The sequence below is a fragment of the Toxorhynchites rutilus genome, chromosome 3 (assembly GCF_029784135.1).
Source record: "Toxorhynchites rutilus septentrionalis strain SRP chromosome 3, ASM2978413v1, whole genome shotgun sequence".
Classification (NCBI taxonomy): Eukaryota; Metazoa; Arthropoda; class Insecta; order Diptera; family Culicidae; genus Toxorhynchites; species Toxorhynchites rutilus.
The window spans coordinates 269,872-288,558 of record NC_073746.1 but is presented as its reverse complement, the minus strand read 5'-3'; the positions used below and the strand labels follow the sequence as shown (position 1 = coordinate 288,558).

At 36.3% G+C, this 18,687-nt stretch overlaps 1 protein-coding gene across 8 annotated transcripts in view; it reads right to left on the bottom strand.

Annotated features, from left to right (window-relative positions):
• The window catches only part of LOC129775585 (muscle-specific protein 300 kDa), a 110,299-nt gene that overhangs the window by 40,231 nt on the left and 51,381 nt on the right, over positions 1–18,687 (bottom strand). For 7 of the 8 annotated variants that reach the window (XM_055780479.1, XM_055780473.1, XM_055780477.1 and 4 more), the window contains 5 exons: positions 16,327–16,784; positions 15,989–16,265; positions 13,364–15,934; positions 13,278–13,292; positions 71–13,213 (listed from right to left, as the gene is read on the bottom strand). In XM_055780479.1, the coding sequence (XP_055636454.1) occupies positions 71–13,213; positions 13,278–13,292; positions 13,364–15,934; positions 15,989–16,265; positions 16,327–16,784 (16,464 nt within the window). The remainder of the gene's footprint in view (positions 1–70; positions 13,214–13,277; positions 13,293–13,363; positions 15,935–15,988; positions 16,266–16,326; positions 16,785–18,687) is intronic. The other variant, XM_055780475.1, reaches the window with a different exon arrangement.

Here is an 18,687-nt window from a genome sequence, read left to right as displayed (position 1 = left end):
TGGTGGAAATAAGGAGACATGCTCATGTTAGTAACTTGTATGTAACACAATATCAATCGCAAATAATTACCTTCAGTTCTTTCAGGTTGTTTTCTTGTTCATCGTCGATCTTATCGTTGAAATTCGTAATTTTTGCTTGGTACTCAAGAATGAAAGAGTTCAAGTTATCGGATTTTTCGATGAAGCTCTCCCATGAAGCCAAAACATCTTCTAATGTCTGATGAACAATCTTTGTACACATTTCTACGTCTTCCCAATCTGATTTGGCTTGTGAAATTTCTTGTTTAATTGCATCTTGTCCTTCTTGTCCTATAATAGACAGCAGCTTGTTGCCGAGAACGTGTGAATTTTCCAACAGAATTTTCCCCTCGGCTAGTGACATTTCCACAGATTTTATTTTATTTATTTGTTCGATAATGAAAGCCTTATCGCCATGATAATCTGATAGTTTCTCGGTGTCCTGGCGAGTACGCTTCATCCAATCATACAGATCTTGTAGAGCTTGTTTGAACTTTTCATAATTATTAACCTGATTCTCAAGCCGTTCAATTTCGACTCCAACATTAGATATCAGCGCTTCGTAGTCTTGTATTAATTTATTCAGACTTTCGGTATTTATATTTGGATTTTCAGACATTTTGTTCTTTATTTTGTCTACAATATCATTATAATTACCCGTTTCCCTATAAATTGCGCGACACTTTTCCAAAGCCATCCTTTTTTCGGACAATTCACCAAGTATAGGAGTATCTTCCAGTTTTCCACGCACCTCTTCGACCCATTCAGATAACATTTTTGAAAGTTTTCCCATATCCTCTAGTTGACTCAAGTGATTCATCAGCCTTTGACGAGCATCGTTGATATCCGCCATAAGGGATTCATATTCTGTTTTGAGATTTTCAGTATCTTCTACAATTTTTGAGGCTCCGTTAGATTCGGTACTGAGCACAATTTTCTCTTTGAGCTCAAACAAATATCGTAATTTATTTTGACCCTGTTCAAGACTCTGACGAATTCCTTTTATGATATTCAACTTCGATTGCGTTTCTGCTACTGTTTGAGGCGATGACTCACATTCGTTGAGTTTTTCTCGCATGCGGTCAAGCCAATCCTGACATTCACCATACAGAGTGTTATGTTGTTGATGTTCTTGGTAATGTAATTCCAAGCGTCGCATAATTTCCTTGGCCAAAGATAGCAATACGTTGTACTTAGTAGTTAGTTGGGTTACACCATTGCTGACACGGGTGTCGGCACAAATATCCAAAAGTACTTGAGCTCTCATGTTAAGATTATCGAGTTCCTTCTGCCAATCGAATAAGGTTTGCAGTTTATCTTGAAATTGCTCTAATACACATTTCTTGTCCTCCAAGCTATTTTGCATTTTGTTATATGACTGAATTTCTTGTTCAAATTTGTCCAACCAGTTAGAAGCGATATTGTATTGATCATCATACTCGGTCCAGCGCACTATACCACTTTCTAGCGTCGAGCCTATTTTCTTCAAAGCCAAGCAATAGTTGTCGAACTCTTCTTGAAGAATAGCTACTTCTTTCTCAATTGCTTCACATTCGTCTGCTTCAACGTTCCGACATGCTATTTCAGCTTGTTCTAATGATTTTTCAAGCTTTTTCTGACCTATGGATATGTCATTATTGAGGATTTTCAGCTGAGTCATTTTCGATATCAAAGAATCTCGATCGCCTCTATAATCAGAACATTTGCTTAGGCATTCTTTAGCGTTACGAATCCAAGCAGCAAATTCGTTGCTGGAATCAATAAATGCTTGATGGAGTTCAACTGCTTCTTTTTGTTTAGCAAAAAGTTCCTTCGCTTGTTTACTAAGGTTCTCATATTTATTCGAAATTTCAGATGCTGGTGACGTTTGATGTAGATCAGAAGCTTTGTTAGCAACGGATTGAATCATTGGTTCAAACGATACAATATCTTGTACAATATCGTTGGCCTGGCGTAGATTTGCTCTTCTTTCATTTAATCCACTGCTTAGACTACTAGGTGTGCCTGTTTTAAATCTAACAACTTTTTGCTCGCACACTTTTTGCAGTTTCGATTCGCGATCTTGTATCCATTGCTGAAGGTGGTTGTAACTAGAACTGTAATCTGCCCATTGTAGTAAGTTTGTTTCTAAATGCACTTTAGCTGTAGACATCTTTTTCACCAGGCGATCCCAACTATTCTGGATATCTTTGATTTCATTGTTAATAATTTCCTTTCCGTCAGATTTTGTCGTTTTTACAACCTTTTCTCCTGTATTAACGGTATTATTAACGAGGTTTTGACCATGCTCACGCTGCTGTATTATTTCCACAACTTTTTCAAGCCGCTTCTCTAGGTTCTCTTTACTGACGTTTTCAACATTTTCGGTAGAACATCGAACAATTTCCTTCGCGTTATCAATCCAACTGGTTGCCTTCGCTAGATTATCTTTATACTCTCTATGAATTTGGCAATTGTACTCCACTTTTTTCAGTACGTCTTTTGCGATATTAACTTGAACTTGATATCTAGAAGTAAGATGCCTAAGCTGGTTGCCTATGTATGTGTCTAGATGAGAATGCAGAAGAGGTGCCGCAAATATGCTGAATTTATCTATATCAGTTTGACCATTGTCGAGTCTAACGATCACGTCTTGCATATCTTTAACTTGTTTTTCCTTCTCTTGTAAATTAGACAACATTGCTAACTTATGATTTTTTACAATGATATCAATCTGTTGCAGCCATTCTGATAGTCGCTCATATTCTTCTTTGTACTCTCGAAGTAGCGACAAAGTATTTTCAAGATTACGTTTTTGATTATCGATATCTTTGAACAAGTTTTCAAAGTTACTCTTCAAACCCTCAATGTCTTTTTTGATCAATTCTTTGCCTTTTACAGATGTTGAAGCAATAACTACCTCACCAGTATGGACTAGATGTTCAACCAACAATTCCCCTTGAGCCTTTTTGTTCGTCAGTGAATCAAGCGGAGCTATAGCGTTGTCTATTGAGAGTTTATCACTTAATGATTGTTGTTTGACACATGGTAGCTTTTCTCGTGCTCTACCTATCCAACTGGACAAGTCATCATAAGCTTCTTTATACAATCGGTGGTCTCGATACTGGTCTTCTCTCTCCGCAAGCAATTTACTCACTTGTTCTGCTATGTAATCAAATTTAGCTAGAATTGTTTTAGCTGTTGAAGCGGCTTGTGTCTGTTGACCAGAGCTACTCATATCGGAAACTTTTAGTTTCAATGGCTCTATTTCGATACGATCAATACGAATTTTCTCCTCTGCGTTTTTAATTCTATCCAATTGTGCTCTTTTCTCTGCCATATTGCATTGGAACTCCGAAAATATCTTCAATTCATTTTCCATCCAGTCAATGTTTTTCCTTAGGTCGTTCACTTGATCCAGGAATCCAGACCATTGATTGATAGCGTCGTCCAAATGAGTTTTTATGTCAACCATCTTCAACGTCAACGAAGACCAATCATCTTGTAACATAGACACTGCACGGTTTATAGATTCATGACCTGATGATGTTGTACATGCTAATACTTGTTGTGCCAAATCACAAATTACCTGCAATCTCGATGTTCCTTCATCCTTATTCACTATTAGCTCCTGAATAACTTTCAATTTGCTTTGCAATTCTTTTTCAGATGTAGTTGTCAAATCTGAACAGTAATTTAGCATTTCTCTCACTCCATTCAGCCATTGTTTATGGTTGGAGATTTGTGTTTCCAGTTCTTGGTGACTTATGACGTATTGTTGCCAGCGAGATAGTAGTTCTTTTATTCTGTTTGCGGTTTGTTGGTATTTTATAGGCAATTCAGATATCTGGGAATTTCTACTACTTAAATACCCTCTGTATAGTTGTTGGGCTTTTTCAGTAAAACTGTCGATTTCTAGTTCCTTAGCTTTCACTTCACCATTCAAACTCTTGAGATATTCCAATGTGGCTTTCTTCTCATCCAGTGTTGCTTTCAAATCAACTGAGTGTATTTTGGAATCGATATTCCGCATCCAATCCATACAGTCTGATCGCAATTTTTCATAACTATTCCATTCTGCTATTTTAGACTGTATTTTTTCAACGACGGAATCAACTGCTACCAAAAGACCTTCCCATTCTTGTTGGGAAATGTCGATTTGAGATCTGATATTCACCTGTCCATCATCGCTTGTGTCTGGTATAGTTGCGTTTCCAAATTCACGAATTTGATCAATTCTATATGTTTCCGACGTTATCGATTTCCGTAATTCAACTAATCGATCCAGATTAGCTAGCAATGAAACTTGGTCAAGATCAGTTTCACCCCACAATTCAATAGTGTTGTGGTTAGCATCAATGTAATCGGATGTTTCCAATACCACTTTACAGTACTGACGATGATTATATGTTATTTTCTCGTAGGCGATAGCGAAATTTTGACTCTGTTCTAAATATTTCATGTAGTTTTCATTTAGTGCACCGTAGCTTGAATCGATGGTTGCATCTCGTTCGCTGAGATTTTCTATCAAATCCCTTAAGTCATTTATTTCTGGCAATTGTTTTTTGATCTCATTAGTTAGATCGACATAAGCCTGATGTTGCGATACCTTCTCGTCAAGAGTGGGCTTCAAAATAATTCCCTTCAAGGGATTAAACTCGAGACAATTAATCCAGTTCTGGAGTTGCTCCAGTTTTTCATTCAAACCGGAAAGTTTTGAAATTCTTGCTTCACACGTTTTCAGATAAGAGTTTATATCATCGAAAGTGCGCTCAAATTTGACCAATAATTCCTGTATCTCTACCCGGATTGCCTGTTGACCTACCATGGCGGTTGAAGCATAAAGCATTTCGCCCATATCTGACACCGAGCTACATTTGACACTCATAGCATTTTGGTTTGCGACGAACGTTTTCAATATTCTTATTATATCATGAAGATTAGAGTTATTTTCCCCTTTGCTACTGTCAAACGTCTCTTTAATTTCTTCAAGTTCTTTAATGCAATCGTCGTACTTCAGTTTGTACAATTTATGATCTTCAAATGCTTGTTCACATTTTTTAATGATTTCTTTCATTGTATTGTCAACCGATTGCATCCTAGATTTCAATTGTTGCATATTGAACGAAATTTTCTTATCTCCGCTACTTTGAAGCAGTTCTGACGATTTGTCTAGTAGTTTGTCGTACAGAAGATTGTTCTGTTTGAGTTTTCCATTCAAGATTTGATATCGCTCGTGTTGCTCTTGTTTCTCATGCAAACTGTTCTTGAGTGTGTAATCCTTCATTGAGTCTTCAACTTCAGTCATGAAACGATTAATGTTATCCAATTCGTTCTGGTATGTATTCCATAGGCTATGACGTTTTTCCAACTCAATTTTCGCGTCATTGATCGAAGAGATAAACTTTTCGAAATCATTATGTATTTTAGCTATATCTTGTTCAATTATCGATTTCGCATTATTAGATATTAGATCTCTGTTATCCGTCAAAAGAGTCGATAGATTATGAATCTTTTCTTTAATATCTGGTACCTCATTCAGCAAATCATTGATTTTTTGAATCTTATCTAGTACTGTCTTTTGATTCCCAGAAACATCCGAAAGATACTGCAAGTCGTTTAACAGTGCCTCCTGTTCATCGAGGAGCATTTTCTGTCGCTCGTTGAATTTGTTATAAACTCCTAGTGACTGTTCAAGTTTATTTATAATGTCGGTCACAGTCTTTCGCACTATGTCGTAACGTTCATTGATGGAGTGCATTTTGGCCACCACTGCTTCATCTTTCTCATCCAATATTTGTGCTGCTTTCTCATTCAACGAATCAATAACACGTTTTTGGCTCATTATCTCTTGCAAAATTGCCTTATATTTGAACAGTTTAGATCGTATCTCCTGAATAGAATTCCAGCTCTGAATTTCGTTAGCATCTATTTTTCTCTCGATTGCCTCCAACCAAGAAAATACCTGTTGCAGCACATCTTGATACGACGACCATTGAACCGATCTTACATCGAATTGTTTCTTCAAATTACTCAATCCAAGTACTAGTTGATCCCATTGATCTTTAATATCTCCAATATCTTCACGAATTTTCTCACGCCCTATTGAATTTGTTTCTGTCATAACTTTTTCGCTTGCTGTCATATAGCTGGAAATGTTATTTTCTAACTTTTCCTTCTCAATTTCGATGTGTTGCAACACGGACTGATTGATTGATGACAGTTTTTCTTTTGTTGTTTTTTCCAAGTCCTCATTCACCTTTCCTAGCCGCGAACGGCACTCCGATAGTCTATCCTCGTAATTTACGTGGTCGTTCACAACATTTTGGACACGATTCACAACCTCCTTGCTCAAGACTTGTAGAAGTTGATATCTGTTTATGAGCTGATTAATGTAGAACTTGATTTTCTCTACGCCTGTTTTGTTAAACAAAGCCTGTGCATTGGTTACAAAATCATCGATGTCTTTCTGTTTATCATTGATGATGTGTACGTTGCAACGATATATCTCCAGTTGCTCTTGTTTTTTATCCAAGGCATCGAATAATTGCTGTCCACGGAAAATAGCTTCCATTGATCTGCACCATTTGGTGAGTACATCAAGATCTTGGTCGAAGTGGGCCCAACTCAACAAAAAGTCCTTTTGGTTGTCGATCAACTCTTCGATGTCCCGGTAAAGCATACTCAAGTCTGTCCGAATTGCTCTGATTTCATCTTCTACCATTGAAATTCCTTGTGTTGAAGTGCTAAGTTTATTCACTGCATGCAGTTGTAGCAGTTGGTTTAACATTTCGTCTCCTTTCATTTTGGACAGTTTCAAAGCATTCAATGCTTCAATACGTTTATTTATTTCAGTTTTCTCTCCGCTTCCTTCGCTACAAATCATGACTTTGTTTCTCTCTTCATTAATCCAGTTCTTTATTTTGGTACTGCAGAGTAGATAGTTATTATGAGCATTCACACAGTTATTGAAATTTTCCAAAAGCTCATTAGATTTTTCAACTATACTTTTATAAGTATCCTTAATCGACACCAAATATGTTTGTAAATGCTGATCTCTTGTTAGCGTCAATAGCTGCTGTGCTCTGCTACATACAGAATCAAGCAGTGTATTTTGGGAAAGAATTTCTTGGTGCATGAGTTTGTGATTTTGGTACTGAGTACGCTTATCTTGAATGTTAGCCTTCAATTCTGCATTCAATTTCATGGAACTCTCAATGTCTTTCAACCACTTTGAAAAATGCTCCTGCTGCAAACTGAACTCACCAAACTGAAGTATACACTGTTCCACTTGTTGTGTTATTGTTTCTAACTCGTCAGAAAATTTATCCCACAATTGACGTAAGTCCTTTATTTTCTGTCGCACTAAATCACGAGTCTCCGCAGGTGCGTGTGCGAATAATTTTTCGCCTCTAATAATCAACTCTTCCAATACGTTGCTGTCGTCCAATCTTTTATATGCTATTTCTTTCAGACGAACTTGTCGTTCTTGTAACACACTTAAGTCACCTACTAATTGTTTAAGTGCTTGTAGCGAATCAGCATTGTTTGATATCGTTTTATAAAAATCGTCATAGGCTTTATCGAAGTCACTTTGATCGTGAATAGTAGCCTCAGTTTTCTTTATAGCGTCCGAACACAGATTTGCAAGGTTGCGGTAATCATGTTGAACCTGTAACGCTTTATGCGCAATATCCGGATTCTGTTTTAGTTTTTGAGTGAACTCGATTGCGTTACTAACGTTAACTCCATAACTTTCAATGTCCTTTTTAATACCATAGAGCTCCGCAATAACATCATGCTTTGGATTCAGTGATTGTGTCGAAATCCTCTTGATATCATTTTTCGTCATTTCTATCTTTTTGATACATTCAGACAATTTATTATTACCGGCATCAAGTTGCTCTAACATGTTCGATAGCTTTTCCTTAGTTGTTCTGCATTTTGAAAAAAAAGACGTCCAGTTTCGTTTGTTGTCTTCAAACATTCTTAAAAGATCAGTATGGCCAGCTTCGTTAGTTTGTCCCATTACAATTGTGAATTGATTGTAACAATCGTTAATACCATCTAATGCCGAATCTTCCTCGGATAGTAAATGGTCTATAATGGTTATGCCCTCTGTTATTTTTAGTTTATTAATTTCGTTGTCATCAAACACCTCACTCGTTTGATGTTGTAACTTCAACAACCAATCTCGAGATTTTTCCAATGTGTTGTTGTAACGTTCATGTGCTTCAATGTGTTTTTCCAACGATCTTATTTCTCTTCCCAGATCATTCATGATGCTAGAAAATCTCTCTCGTGCTTGTTCAATTTTTGGAGCGTAATCTGATTTAGAGAAGGAAACAATTTTTTTCTGTAACTGAGCGAGGCTGTTTTCGTGGGCCTTTGCGTCCTTCATTATGGTTTGGTAGTTGAATAATGCTCCTTTTTTATCTTGAAGTGTTGCATATAGCTTCGGCAAATTAGTTATCTTATTTTGAAGCTCTAGTAGCCATTGTGAAATATGGTTGTAACTTTCATCGATTGAATTCCTATTCATAATATCTGCCTCCATTTGTTTCAATTCAGCATTATAATCGTCGGCGAGTGAATTGTAGGCATTTCTCAAAGATAGAATATCCATCCTGATACCATCACGACATTCTGCATTCACCTCCGCATATAAATTTTCTCCCATTGAGCATGTGTCATTGATCAAACTTTCTTTTCCTACTATTACGGCTTTACGAGCTTTGAGCTCCTCATATTGCTTTTCAGTAATGTCATAATCATTTCGTTGTTGTTTCATGTTTTCAATCCAATTCCGTGTCTTTCCAGCTTCATCATCAAACTGTTGTTTTCTAACGGTAATTTCCGAAAGTCGTTCGAACATATTTGTAAAATATTTCTCAAAAGTATTATACTTTGTCTGCAAATGTTGTACTAGGATAGGGGCTCTTGATTCCGGATTCATTACATTAAGTTTCTCACTAATTGCACGCAATTGGTCCAATTTAGGCGCGTATTCAACTAATGTATTGCGCACTGTCTTCAATTCGATAATTTTATCCGGCAATGTAGCCAAATCAATCAACAGTATGGTCTCCATTTTATGTTTTTGCTCTAGATCCTTTAGCCACTTGATAATTTCTTCCGAATCTTGCTCATATTTCTGCCATAGGTTCATATTTGCTACAAGTTCCGATTCGGTTTGATCACACAATGTTTTTAGCTGTTGAAGGTTGTTTTTGATTTCAGATATTTCATCCTCAAGATTGCCTATTTTTGTCTGACTAAAGAGATCTACAATCGATTCCAGAAAGGCAGCCGTTTCGCCCAAAATACGATTACAATCAGTCATAGAAGATTTCACATCTCCCAGTGTAGATTGTTTCATTTCTAGGCTGTATTTATCACTGCTAGGCTCAGGATGACACCATTTCAGTTTTTCTGACTGTGAATTTATTATTCTATTTAGAGCAACGAGTTTGTCTCTAAATATGTTCTCCACATACTTGTTCAGTTTGTTCTCGATCTCATTGAGATTATTCAACACAACTCCAAACCTCTGGTCTAAATTTTGCAACTCTTTCGATACGGGATTCTCACTGACAGAGTCATACTTGGCTTCAATATTGATGAAGTAGTTCTTCAAATCAGTTATTTCAACACCAAGCAAATTCAACCTTTGCCTCATTTTTTTAATTTTATGTAAATTCTGCAATTGTTTACTGCTATCTAGCGAAATATCGTCACAGCCCATTATTTCCTCACGTATTTTGAACAATTTTTCAATTGTTAATTTTATTCGCTCCTTCAATGCTCGTTCTTCTGCTGCATATTCGGTTATTTTATTAGTAATACCGTTAACATCTTGTTCGACCTGCGCGAAAACTTTATCGATATGTGTCTGCATTATTACCAAGTCTTTTGGTAATACATTGTCATTTGAACGTTCAAATTCAGACAATAAACTTGTAAAGTTATCCTTGAACGCTAGCTGAGCTGGTAGTTCTGATTTGTAGCTTGCAATTTTGTGCTCCATTTCATTTGGATTATCGGATAAACGATTGAGTTGATCATGTATCATTTCTAGCCAAGAGGAAATATCATGATTCAAATCCTCTATTTGTTTGTACAGCACCACTTTCTGGTCCAGAGTGTTACTGTTATGAATAAGTTCTTCTATGTTATTTTTGAATATTTCATTGTTTTTTCTAACAATTTCCAGAATATTTTCACAATCCAACGGATTATAATTACGAAATATTTTCACCAATTCATTGCCCTTATTTGTTACGGTATCCGCATTTGTTTTAATTTTTTTAATTGTCTCGGATGCTTTTTTCAATGTTTCAAGCTGTTTGGCTAGGGAAGGTTTATCGTTGAAATTGAGAACTGTCGCCTTATTTATGGCACTAATATTCTTCAGTTCATTGTGGAAAACTAAATTGCATCTGTTAAATTCATTGTATAGATCTCGTACATTTACGAAATCGTTGAGAGCATCGTCTACAGCTAGCTGAATATTTTCCAGCTCACTATCTATACCTGCGAGAGATTCTTGGATGGAGAGGGCAGGAGACATTTCATGTTTCATGAACAAGTTTCCTTCACATTGCACTTGGGTTTTTGCTGCTGATTCATTACTTATTTTTTCATTCAAATCTGAAAGTTTCTCCAATGACTCGTCCATATTGCTTAATCTGGCATTTTTGACCACAGCTTTAAGTTCAGCTGAAATGTTGTTAAGATTGGTATTTATTTGATTCTGTATTTCTTTAAATTTGTCCGCTCTTTGCCGCGCACTGTGAATTTCTTTCAACTTCGAGTCAACTTGGGCTCTAATGACATCAAGCTCATTCTCTAGATCAACAATCCAACCAACGGCATTGACGAAATTCTTTTCCTTGTCGAAAAATTTGATACACGGTTGATGTTCCAAAGAAATCATCGTTTTCTTCCATTCGTGTAGAGACTGTTTGGCATTAAGAATTTTATTGTTGGCCTCACCAAGATCTTGTTCGTTTACCAAGTCATATTTAATGATGTTATCCTTCAAGAAGTGAACATGGTCTTTGATATTATTATACCATAGCATGAACTCAGACCATTTTTGCAAGTAATCCTTACATGTCTGCAAACTAGATTCTAGGTTCTGATAGTTACTAGCCAACGATGAGTAAGTTTCATCAAGTACTGCATGATCAGCGGTTGAACCACTCAGGGTATGTTGTTTTATTTGTGAATAAATATTATTGAACATATCCTGCCTGTTAGCATGCTGTTGTTGCAAATAAATCACATTTTGGAGCGCAAGATCTATCTCTTCTATAGGCGTTGTTTCCAGTTCATTCATGCTTGATGTAATCTGGTCCATCCAATTACTAAAATCAGTCATTTGAACATTGAAATTTTGTTGAACAACAATTTGTTGATAGTAGTCATTGATCAAATTACGTGAACCTTCGCTCATTTTTGCCAGCTTCGCTTTTAGCTGATTAAACTTATTTTTTAAGGTGTTCACTCCATCGTCCGAAATTCCATTATTTATTTGATCGAACAGATGTACTAGGGAAATTAGTTTTGCTTGCTGCTCGGCAACATCATTGTTAAATAGTTTAATTACTTTAATTTTATCTTCCAATTTATCGATTGGTAGACCATTAACATGTTCTGAAGAAAATCTTTGTAAATCCTCATTTGCTTTGTTTGAGTAACTATCTAACTTTCCCAGCTCTGCATCAATAGATGACCAATTTGAGACAAGCTTACCCATTTTACCTTTCATATGCTGTGCATTTTCATGAATGTCGTTGAGAATCATGTGACATTTATCAATCTCATCCACAGGTTTGTCTCCATATCTGATGCTATTACTCTTTTGCACCGTATTCTGAAATTCATTCATTTTTGCTTCACATTGTTCATTGAATGTTTCCAACTTCGCTTGATGGACTTTAGCTTCGGCGAGTGTCGTAACTTTATTGTGTTGTAATTCAGGTGCAGTGGTAGCTTGTTGAGTCCACGTTTTAATATGATCTATTTCTTGGTTATACGCCGTCCAAAGACCTAAATCATCATGCACATGTGCTTTCTCCATATTTACGACATTGTTCAGTTCAACAAAAGTACTCTGTAAGCGAACAACTTCGTTCTTCAACCGCTTCATTTCTCCTAGATTGCCTTCCTTAGAAGCCAGATCCGATGTACTTGCACTGAGTACTTCAAGCATTCTAATTTTTTCGCTGAGTACATTTTCAAGTTGCTTTGTCTTTCCTATTCTTTCTTCTGGTGTGATCTGAGGCTGTTTAATTGCTGCTACCATTTTGGGGTACACATTATTCGCCCAATTTTTTAACGTATCCAAACGTTCTTTATATTCGTTCCATTTGTCATTGTAATCTTCAAGATAATCAACTCTTTTCTCTACAAAATTCACAGTACTAGTAACTCTCCTCACAAGATCGTTTGCTTCTTTCTCTATTGCTTGTATGGAGGCTGGTGGAAGCGATAGTCCTAGTTCACGACACAGATCATTCAATTGTAATAACGACTTTGATGATACCTGGCGCAGATTTAATACTAATTGTTTTTTTGTTTCTAGATCCTGTGTAACACTTTTCGGATCAGTCTGTAAAGGTGTAATGGATCTTAGCTCCATTTCAGCATTGTTCAATGCATTGACAATTTGTGCTCTCTGCTCATTATAACTATTCCACACTTTTTGTACCTCCTTTAGTGCCCTTAATTTATCCGCTGCTTCATTATAGGTGTCATTCCAACAGCTTTCCAAATATTTGATTTCTTTGGTTACGAAATCGGGACTGTTTACATTTTTACTCAGATCTTTTCCTCTTTGAATCATCTTCATTATATGAGCTCTTTGATTATCCAATTCTTTAATGGAATAGTTCTGTTCTTCTATCATATCTTTAATCTTCGTGAAACTTTCAGGATCGGGTGCATTTTTGCTTTGTATTCTAATACGATTAAGAAGATCGCAGATTTCCATCGCTTCTCGGCGATATGTGTAGCATTTGGCAAATGTCTCAGTTTTTATCATTGTCGTTTCTATTGTTGGTATGAGAGTTTTGTAACGCGCAATCAATTTCTCGATTTTATCCTGTTCTATTGTTGCTTGTTCCTCGTTTGTATGGCCCAAAAGGAAGTCCAATGTTTTCACCAACCATTTCATGTCTTCTTTTTTGGAATCAGCCTCGTAGCAGACGTTCTGTAGAAAAAGAAAATAGGTTGATCGTTATAAGAATTGTTATGGGCTGAGTTATTTGAATTACCATTGACTTTTGCAACTTTGGAAAGCAATTGGCGAAATTAATTATGTTAGTAGTTATAAGTTATTTTAAATAAAAAAATCACATACCTGAAACGCGAGCTTTTCCTGTTCAAACTGTTCCATCGACTCCTTCTCGATTATTATTTGCTTCAATGCCAGATCAACAATATCCATCCAGCGCGTCATTTCATTGAACTTCTCATGATAAGAGTCCCACTGAGCGGGAATTTTATGCAGTATATTTTTTACATTTTCTATTCTCTTGCACACGCTCAGCCACCTATCATTAGCCATCTGATAATGCTGAGATAGTGCGCGATCGTTAGCAAATTTTTCTATATAAATGTAATTTACTTTCTCTAGAACAGCGAGAATTTTCTCCACCTGATGTAGATCATTTGCTTTGAAAAACTCAACATTACGGTGCATGATGCCTTCAAAATTGGCATTGCAGTTGAATGCCTGTTCTTCGGCATTGAGTTCCTTTTCGATATCATGTAAATATTTATAAAACCTAATTTCATTCAATCGGAATTCTAACTTTAATAAATGATTAGGTATTCTTGCGATAACATCACTCCATTGTTTCTGAATAGATTTGATTATTGAGATAAGCATGTTTTGTTCATTTGGTGGCAAGTATTTGAGAAGTTGTTCCGTGTCGGTTTCAAGTTTGCTAATAATAGATTGGTCTGAGTTTCTGAAAAAGTCTAACTGGGATTCAACGTCAGCTGTCTTTTCTAATGGTACAGATGCGTTTTGCCATGCATCAGCCTGCCGTAGAAAATTTTCTACTACTGTTTGACTACGTTGGAATTGTTCCCAAGCTTTTAAGTTCTCTTGTAGTTTGTACTCCCATTCATTAGCATTGTTGACTACATATGCGAAACGTTCATTCAGCTGTTTCATTTTACCAGAAGTGTTGCTTATATCTACGCTTCTGTCGGTGTTAGTGAGCTTCAGGAGGTTTTGGAAAACGTTATTTTTGCTCTCTAGCATTGACTTGTAGTATAATGTTCTACTGAAAAATGATTTGTGCTTCGAAATATTGTTTTTCGTTTGTTGTGGGTCGTTATTGAAGGAATATGAAACCAGTAAGCTTTCTGCATCATCTAACCATTCCGTAATTTCACGTTGTCCTGTTTCCAGTGCTTCCTGTTGAGTCAATAGTTGATGAAAAAGGTGTAATTTCACCGGTATCTGTGCTCTGATGCACACTAATGATTCTTTATCTTTTTTCATCAGAGTCATCATTTTATCAACTTCATCCCTAGAATATTCTTTTATAAGTGCTTGAAAGCTCTTACTTATCGATTTGAACAATTCCTCCATCGACTCAATTTCACATGCGATTCGTTTTATGTCATTTTCGCATTGTTTTATCTCGTAAGAATCTTTTAAACTGTTGCCAGCCAAAATTTTCTCAGCTTTTCTTATCCAATCGCTCAACTGTGCAGCATCGTTCTTAAACTTGTATCTGTATTGAAGAATATCACCAACATGCATGTATTGTTTGGAATTTTGGAAAATTTGTTCCCAATGTGTCGTAATGTAATTGTATTGCTTCTCAATAGCACACGCTGTGTCACTATTACAAGTCGATTTCAGTATATTGAATGTGTCGGTAAATCTATCTAATTTTTCTTTATATGCACTAAGATTTTGGAAAAATTCAATTTTATCATCCTCATTAGCTTTCAATGCACTGTGTGCTGCGATTATCCAGTTTTCAAGATCATTTAACAATATTTTCCAACGTTGCCAATGACTTAACACATCTTCCAACATAGTTTCCGTACAAATTAATCTTGATGATACATTTTTCCAACGGTCTTCGATATCTTGCAAGAATGCATCGATATTATAGATCTCCTTCTTAGAAATGTTTCCGTCCATCTTATACTCTTCAATAACTTGACGCATGTCTATGAGAGCCTTCTCAAATTCTTGCATGATTTGATTTCTAGTTACAAAGTTTTTGAGTTGTTCTAAGGATTGCTTCACTACTTCTTCGTTGCTGTACTTGACACCATTAATTTTATTTTCCAATAGATTTAGAAATGCGATAAGACAACATTTATGTTCCAGGAATTTCAATTTGATTCTTCGCTGTTTTGCTTTAGGCTCTATTTCTATTAACCTTTTTTCAATATTATTGATTTGTGCTTCAGGAAGTTTTTTGGCTGCAGTTGATGCTTTCAATTCGTTGAATGTTTCCAATACCTCATAATATGATGCGAAAAATTCCTTATGTGCTTCCAGCTTTTTGCTTATAAGCGAAGCAGTCTCCTCATTCATACTATGCGGAATATCCTCATCATTCAGTAGCTTTTCCCCATTACTGAGCCAAAGTCCGATAACGCCAAATTTATCCGGAAGACTGCAATCTAAATACCACAGCCACTGTTGCATGTGCTTTTCCAACAGTGACCATAGGGTATTCAACTCCTGAACTTCGTATGTTGTTTTACTTGCATATATGTTTTTCACTTTCCTATAGGTATTCCATTTTTCGGTCTTTTCATACAATACTTGTTCATAAAGTTCATAACTTTCAGGATATTTTCCATTCATGCTATCGTAATACCGGACCATACTACGAAGCCAATCAAGTAGATCGATTAGTTCCTGTTCGCTTTCGTTCTTAGAATTCAGGTTCTGAAATAATACACAGAATTACATTCGATAACTTTAAGTAACAGTTTATATTACCTTAACATCTGGGTATTTATGTAAAAACTGCGCTACATAAGTCATGACACTTTTTTCGTCTGGGCTGTTCACGTCCACATCTTCAGCGTCCAACAACCTTGCGATACCCAATTCAGTCTCAGCAACATTGAATGCAGTATCCAAGCGATAACGGTTATTGTACCTCTTCATGTCAACAATATTAATCACATTTGTTTTGATTGCATCAATAAGTGATAGGAAAGCAAATCCATCTCGCCAGCTGGCACCGAAATCACGAACCTCCAAACCAGCATGTCTGCAATATATATGTTGTTATTTATTACCAATGCTATCAAATAAACCGATAACGCATATACTTCGGAAGTGCATTATTCACCCAGCCTAGCAGGGTTTTCCTTGGTCCTTGCTTCAGCATATCCTGATTTGTAGTCGTCAATTTAATGGGACTGGAGATGTGAGAAGTTGAGCTACTATCTAAACTACTCACAGACCCACTAAGGTTTTCATTCAAGTAATGCAAAATGCGACTATTTTCTTCTATTTGGAAATACAAAATGATGGTCCATATTAATCCTAATACCACGGCTGGACGACCGTCAACAATATCAGAGGGATTGATATTGACTAATTTGATTCTTTTGCTCGTTAAGAACTGAAGGGCTGAATTGATGTTACTCAAAAAATGAGGTCTTCTTAGTATCTTCCCTTTTTCCATAGGCAAGCGTTCGCCAGATAGTACCTCCAGTAAGGCCAACAATTTCGTGCCATCTTTAAGATCATGGATTAGATCGTGTATTTTTAATGGCGGATTTCGCTAAAAAGAGATGAGAAGGAGCAATATAAGATATTGATAATAATACAAAAATCGTGTGTTATCTTTAGGATTGTAAATCAGAAAATGTTGTGTGATAATTATAAAAGGTTTTAGGGTTTTGGTGTCGATAAACGGTACAGAGAAATGTTGTTCTAATCCCGTTTTTAAAAGATGAGTTTCATATATGAATAATAAGTATAGGTAGCTCCTGCGTTCAACACAGTTTACTATTACCAAAAATCGCATAATACTCAAACATATCCCATATCATCAAAGTACCGTGCTTCTTTCATCTTATTGAGAAAATGTTGGAAAAAATTATTTCAAGGCACTTTTCCTAATAGTTATTTCTAATAATTGTCTCTATCAGTGCCGAAAATATTCACGTTCACGGCATTCAAATAGGGCGAATTTCAGCTTGCCTTGCATTGACAACCTACTGCTCAAGCGAGAGTCGATAATTATGGAACAACACTATCAATGAACACCAGTGCAACGAACATCAACATTAGCTTGCCATGAAATTCATTTTTCATTTGCATATTCATTTTCGCCATGATATTCGTAACGTCGAAATTGAATATCATTGCGTGTTAGTGAAAATCAAAGCATAAAATTCAACGTCAACTAATTGAATCGTTTAATGGTAAGGGTAGCCATTTATCATACAAAATTCTTGTTTTGGCGACTTCGGCAATGGAAGGTATGGTATAACTCTAGCTATATTTTATGGATCTACTCCCGATTGACCAGAAATGGTATACACCCCAATTATATGGGCAATGGGTGACATTAACAGACGAGCGAATAACGAACATAATCTTGTTTTGATTTCCGGTTTAATGAAACTATAAATGACCAGCAATCATATAAAACCCCTACGATATGGGTATTGAATGGAAGGGCTGAAACAGCGGAAGTCGAATATGGTATTCCGATGCCATTTTGGAAAAAGAGAAGCCACTAACTCTCGGTTAATTGAAAACCTCCCTAGAAGACCGATTAGTTAGATATAGAAAGTGTTAGAAATTAGTATCGTGTTAGAGCAAAATTGCGATAGTAAAAGATCATAGAAAGCGGAAACGGAAACGGGAACGGACCGTACCCTTCACGCTAAAGATCGCGAGTTCAATTCTCACTCCCGACATTCTCCCAAAAATGAAAGTGAGAAGCCAGCCAAAAAGTGTTGAAAGTCATTATAATACAGTATAAAAAAGAAACGGAAACTGAAACGGAACGCTCAACGCCGTTCAAGGCTAAACGTCGCTCAACCGCTCAACACCGCACAACGGTCAACGCTCAACGAAAGCTAATGTTGCTTTCTCCTGATTCCTGGTCCTTTGCTTTGTTTCTAAATATGGAAATCAAACACGTTTTCAAAACAAATTCACTGCAAGCGATGAAGATCAACTTAACGTTCGTTATAATCGCCTGAAACTATTGACAGTAATGAAAGTGTCTGAATGCAGGCTTTCCGAAATTCGTTCATGCTCTATTCGTTCAATATACCAGACAAAGTTCACGCGTCTCAACTCTTGTGTTATACTCATTATGACAGATATGGTGTTGGGTCTCAACAGAAGAGAATTCATCCGACACTGGAAAAAAGCTAATGTCTTCATTCGTGAATAGATTTTGATAATTTGTGGCACTGGTCTCTATAGATTTACGGAGTCGTTAATTCATTGTTCATAATAATACAGGAATTCTATTTTCTGTTGAATTCGACCGATTACTGGCGGTTCACTCGGGGTTAGAAAAGATAACATTTTTGAGGAGAATGACAGGTGTTTGGTATTTGAATATCGTTGTCACCTCGATATTATTATCTGAAATGACCAGAAAACCACGTTTATTTCCATGATACTATCCTTAACAAATCACCTAGCATTTCATCTTCTTA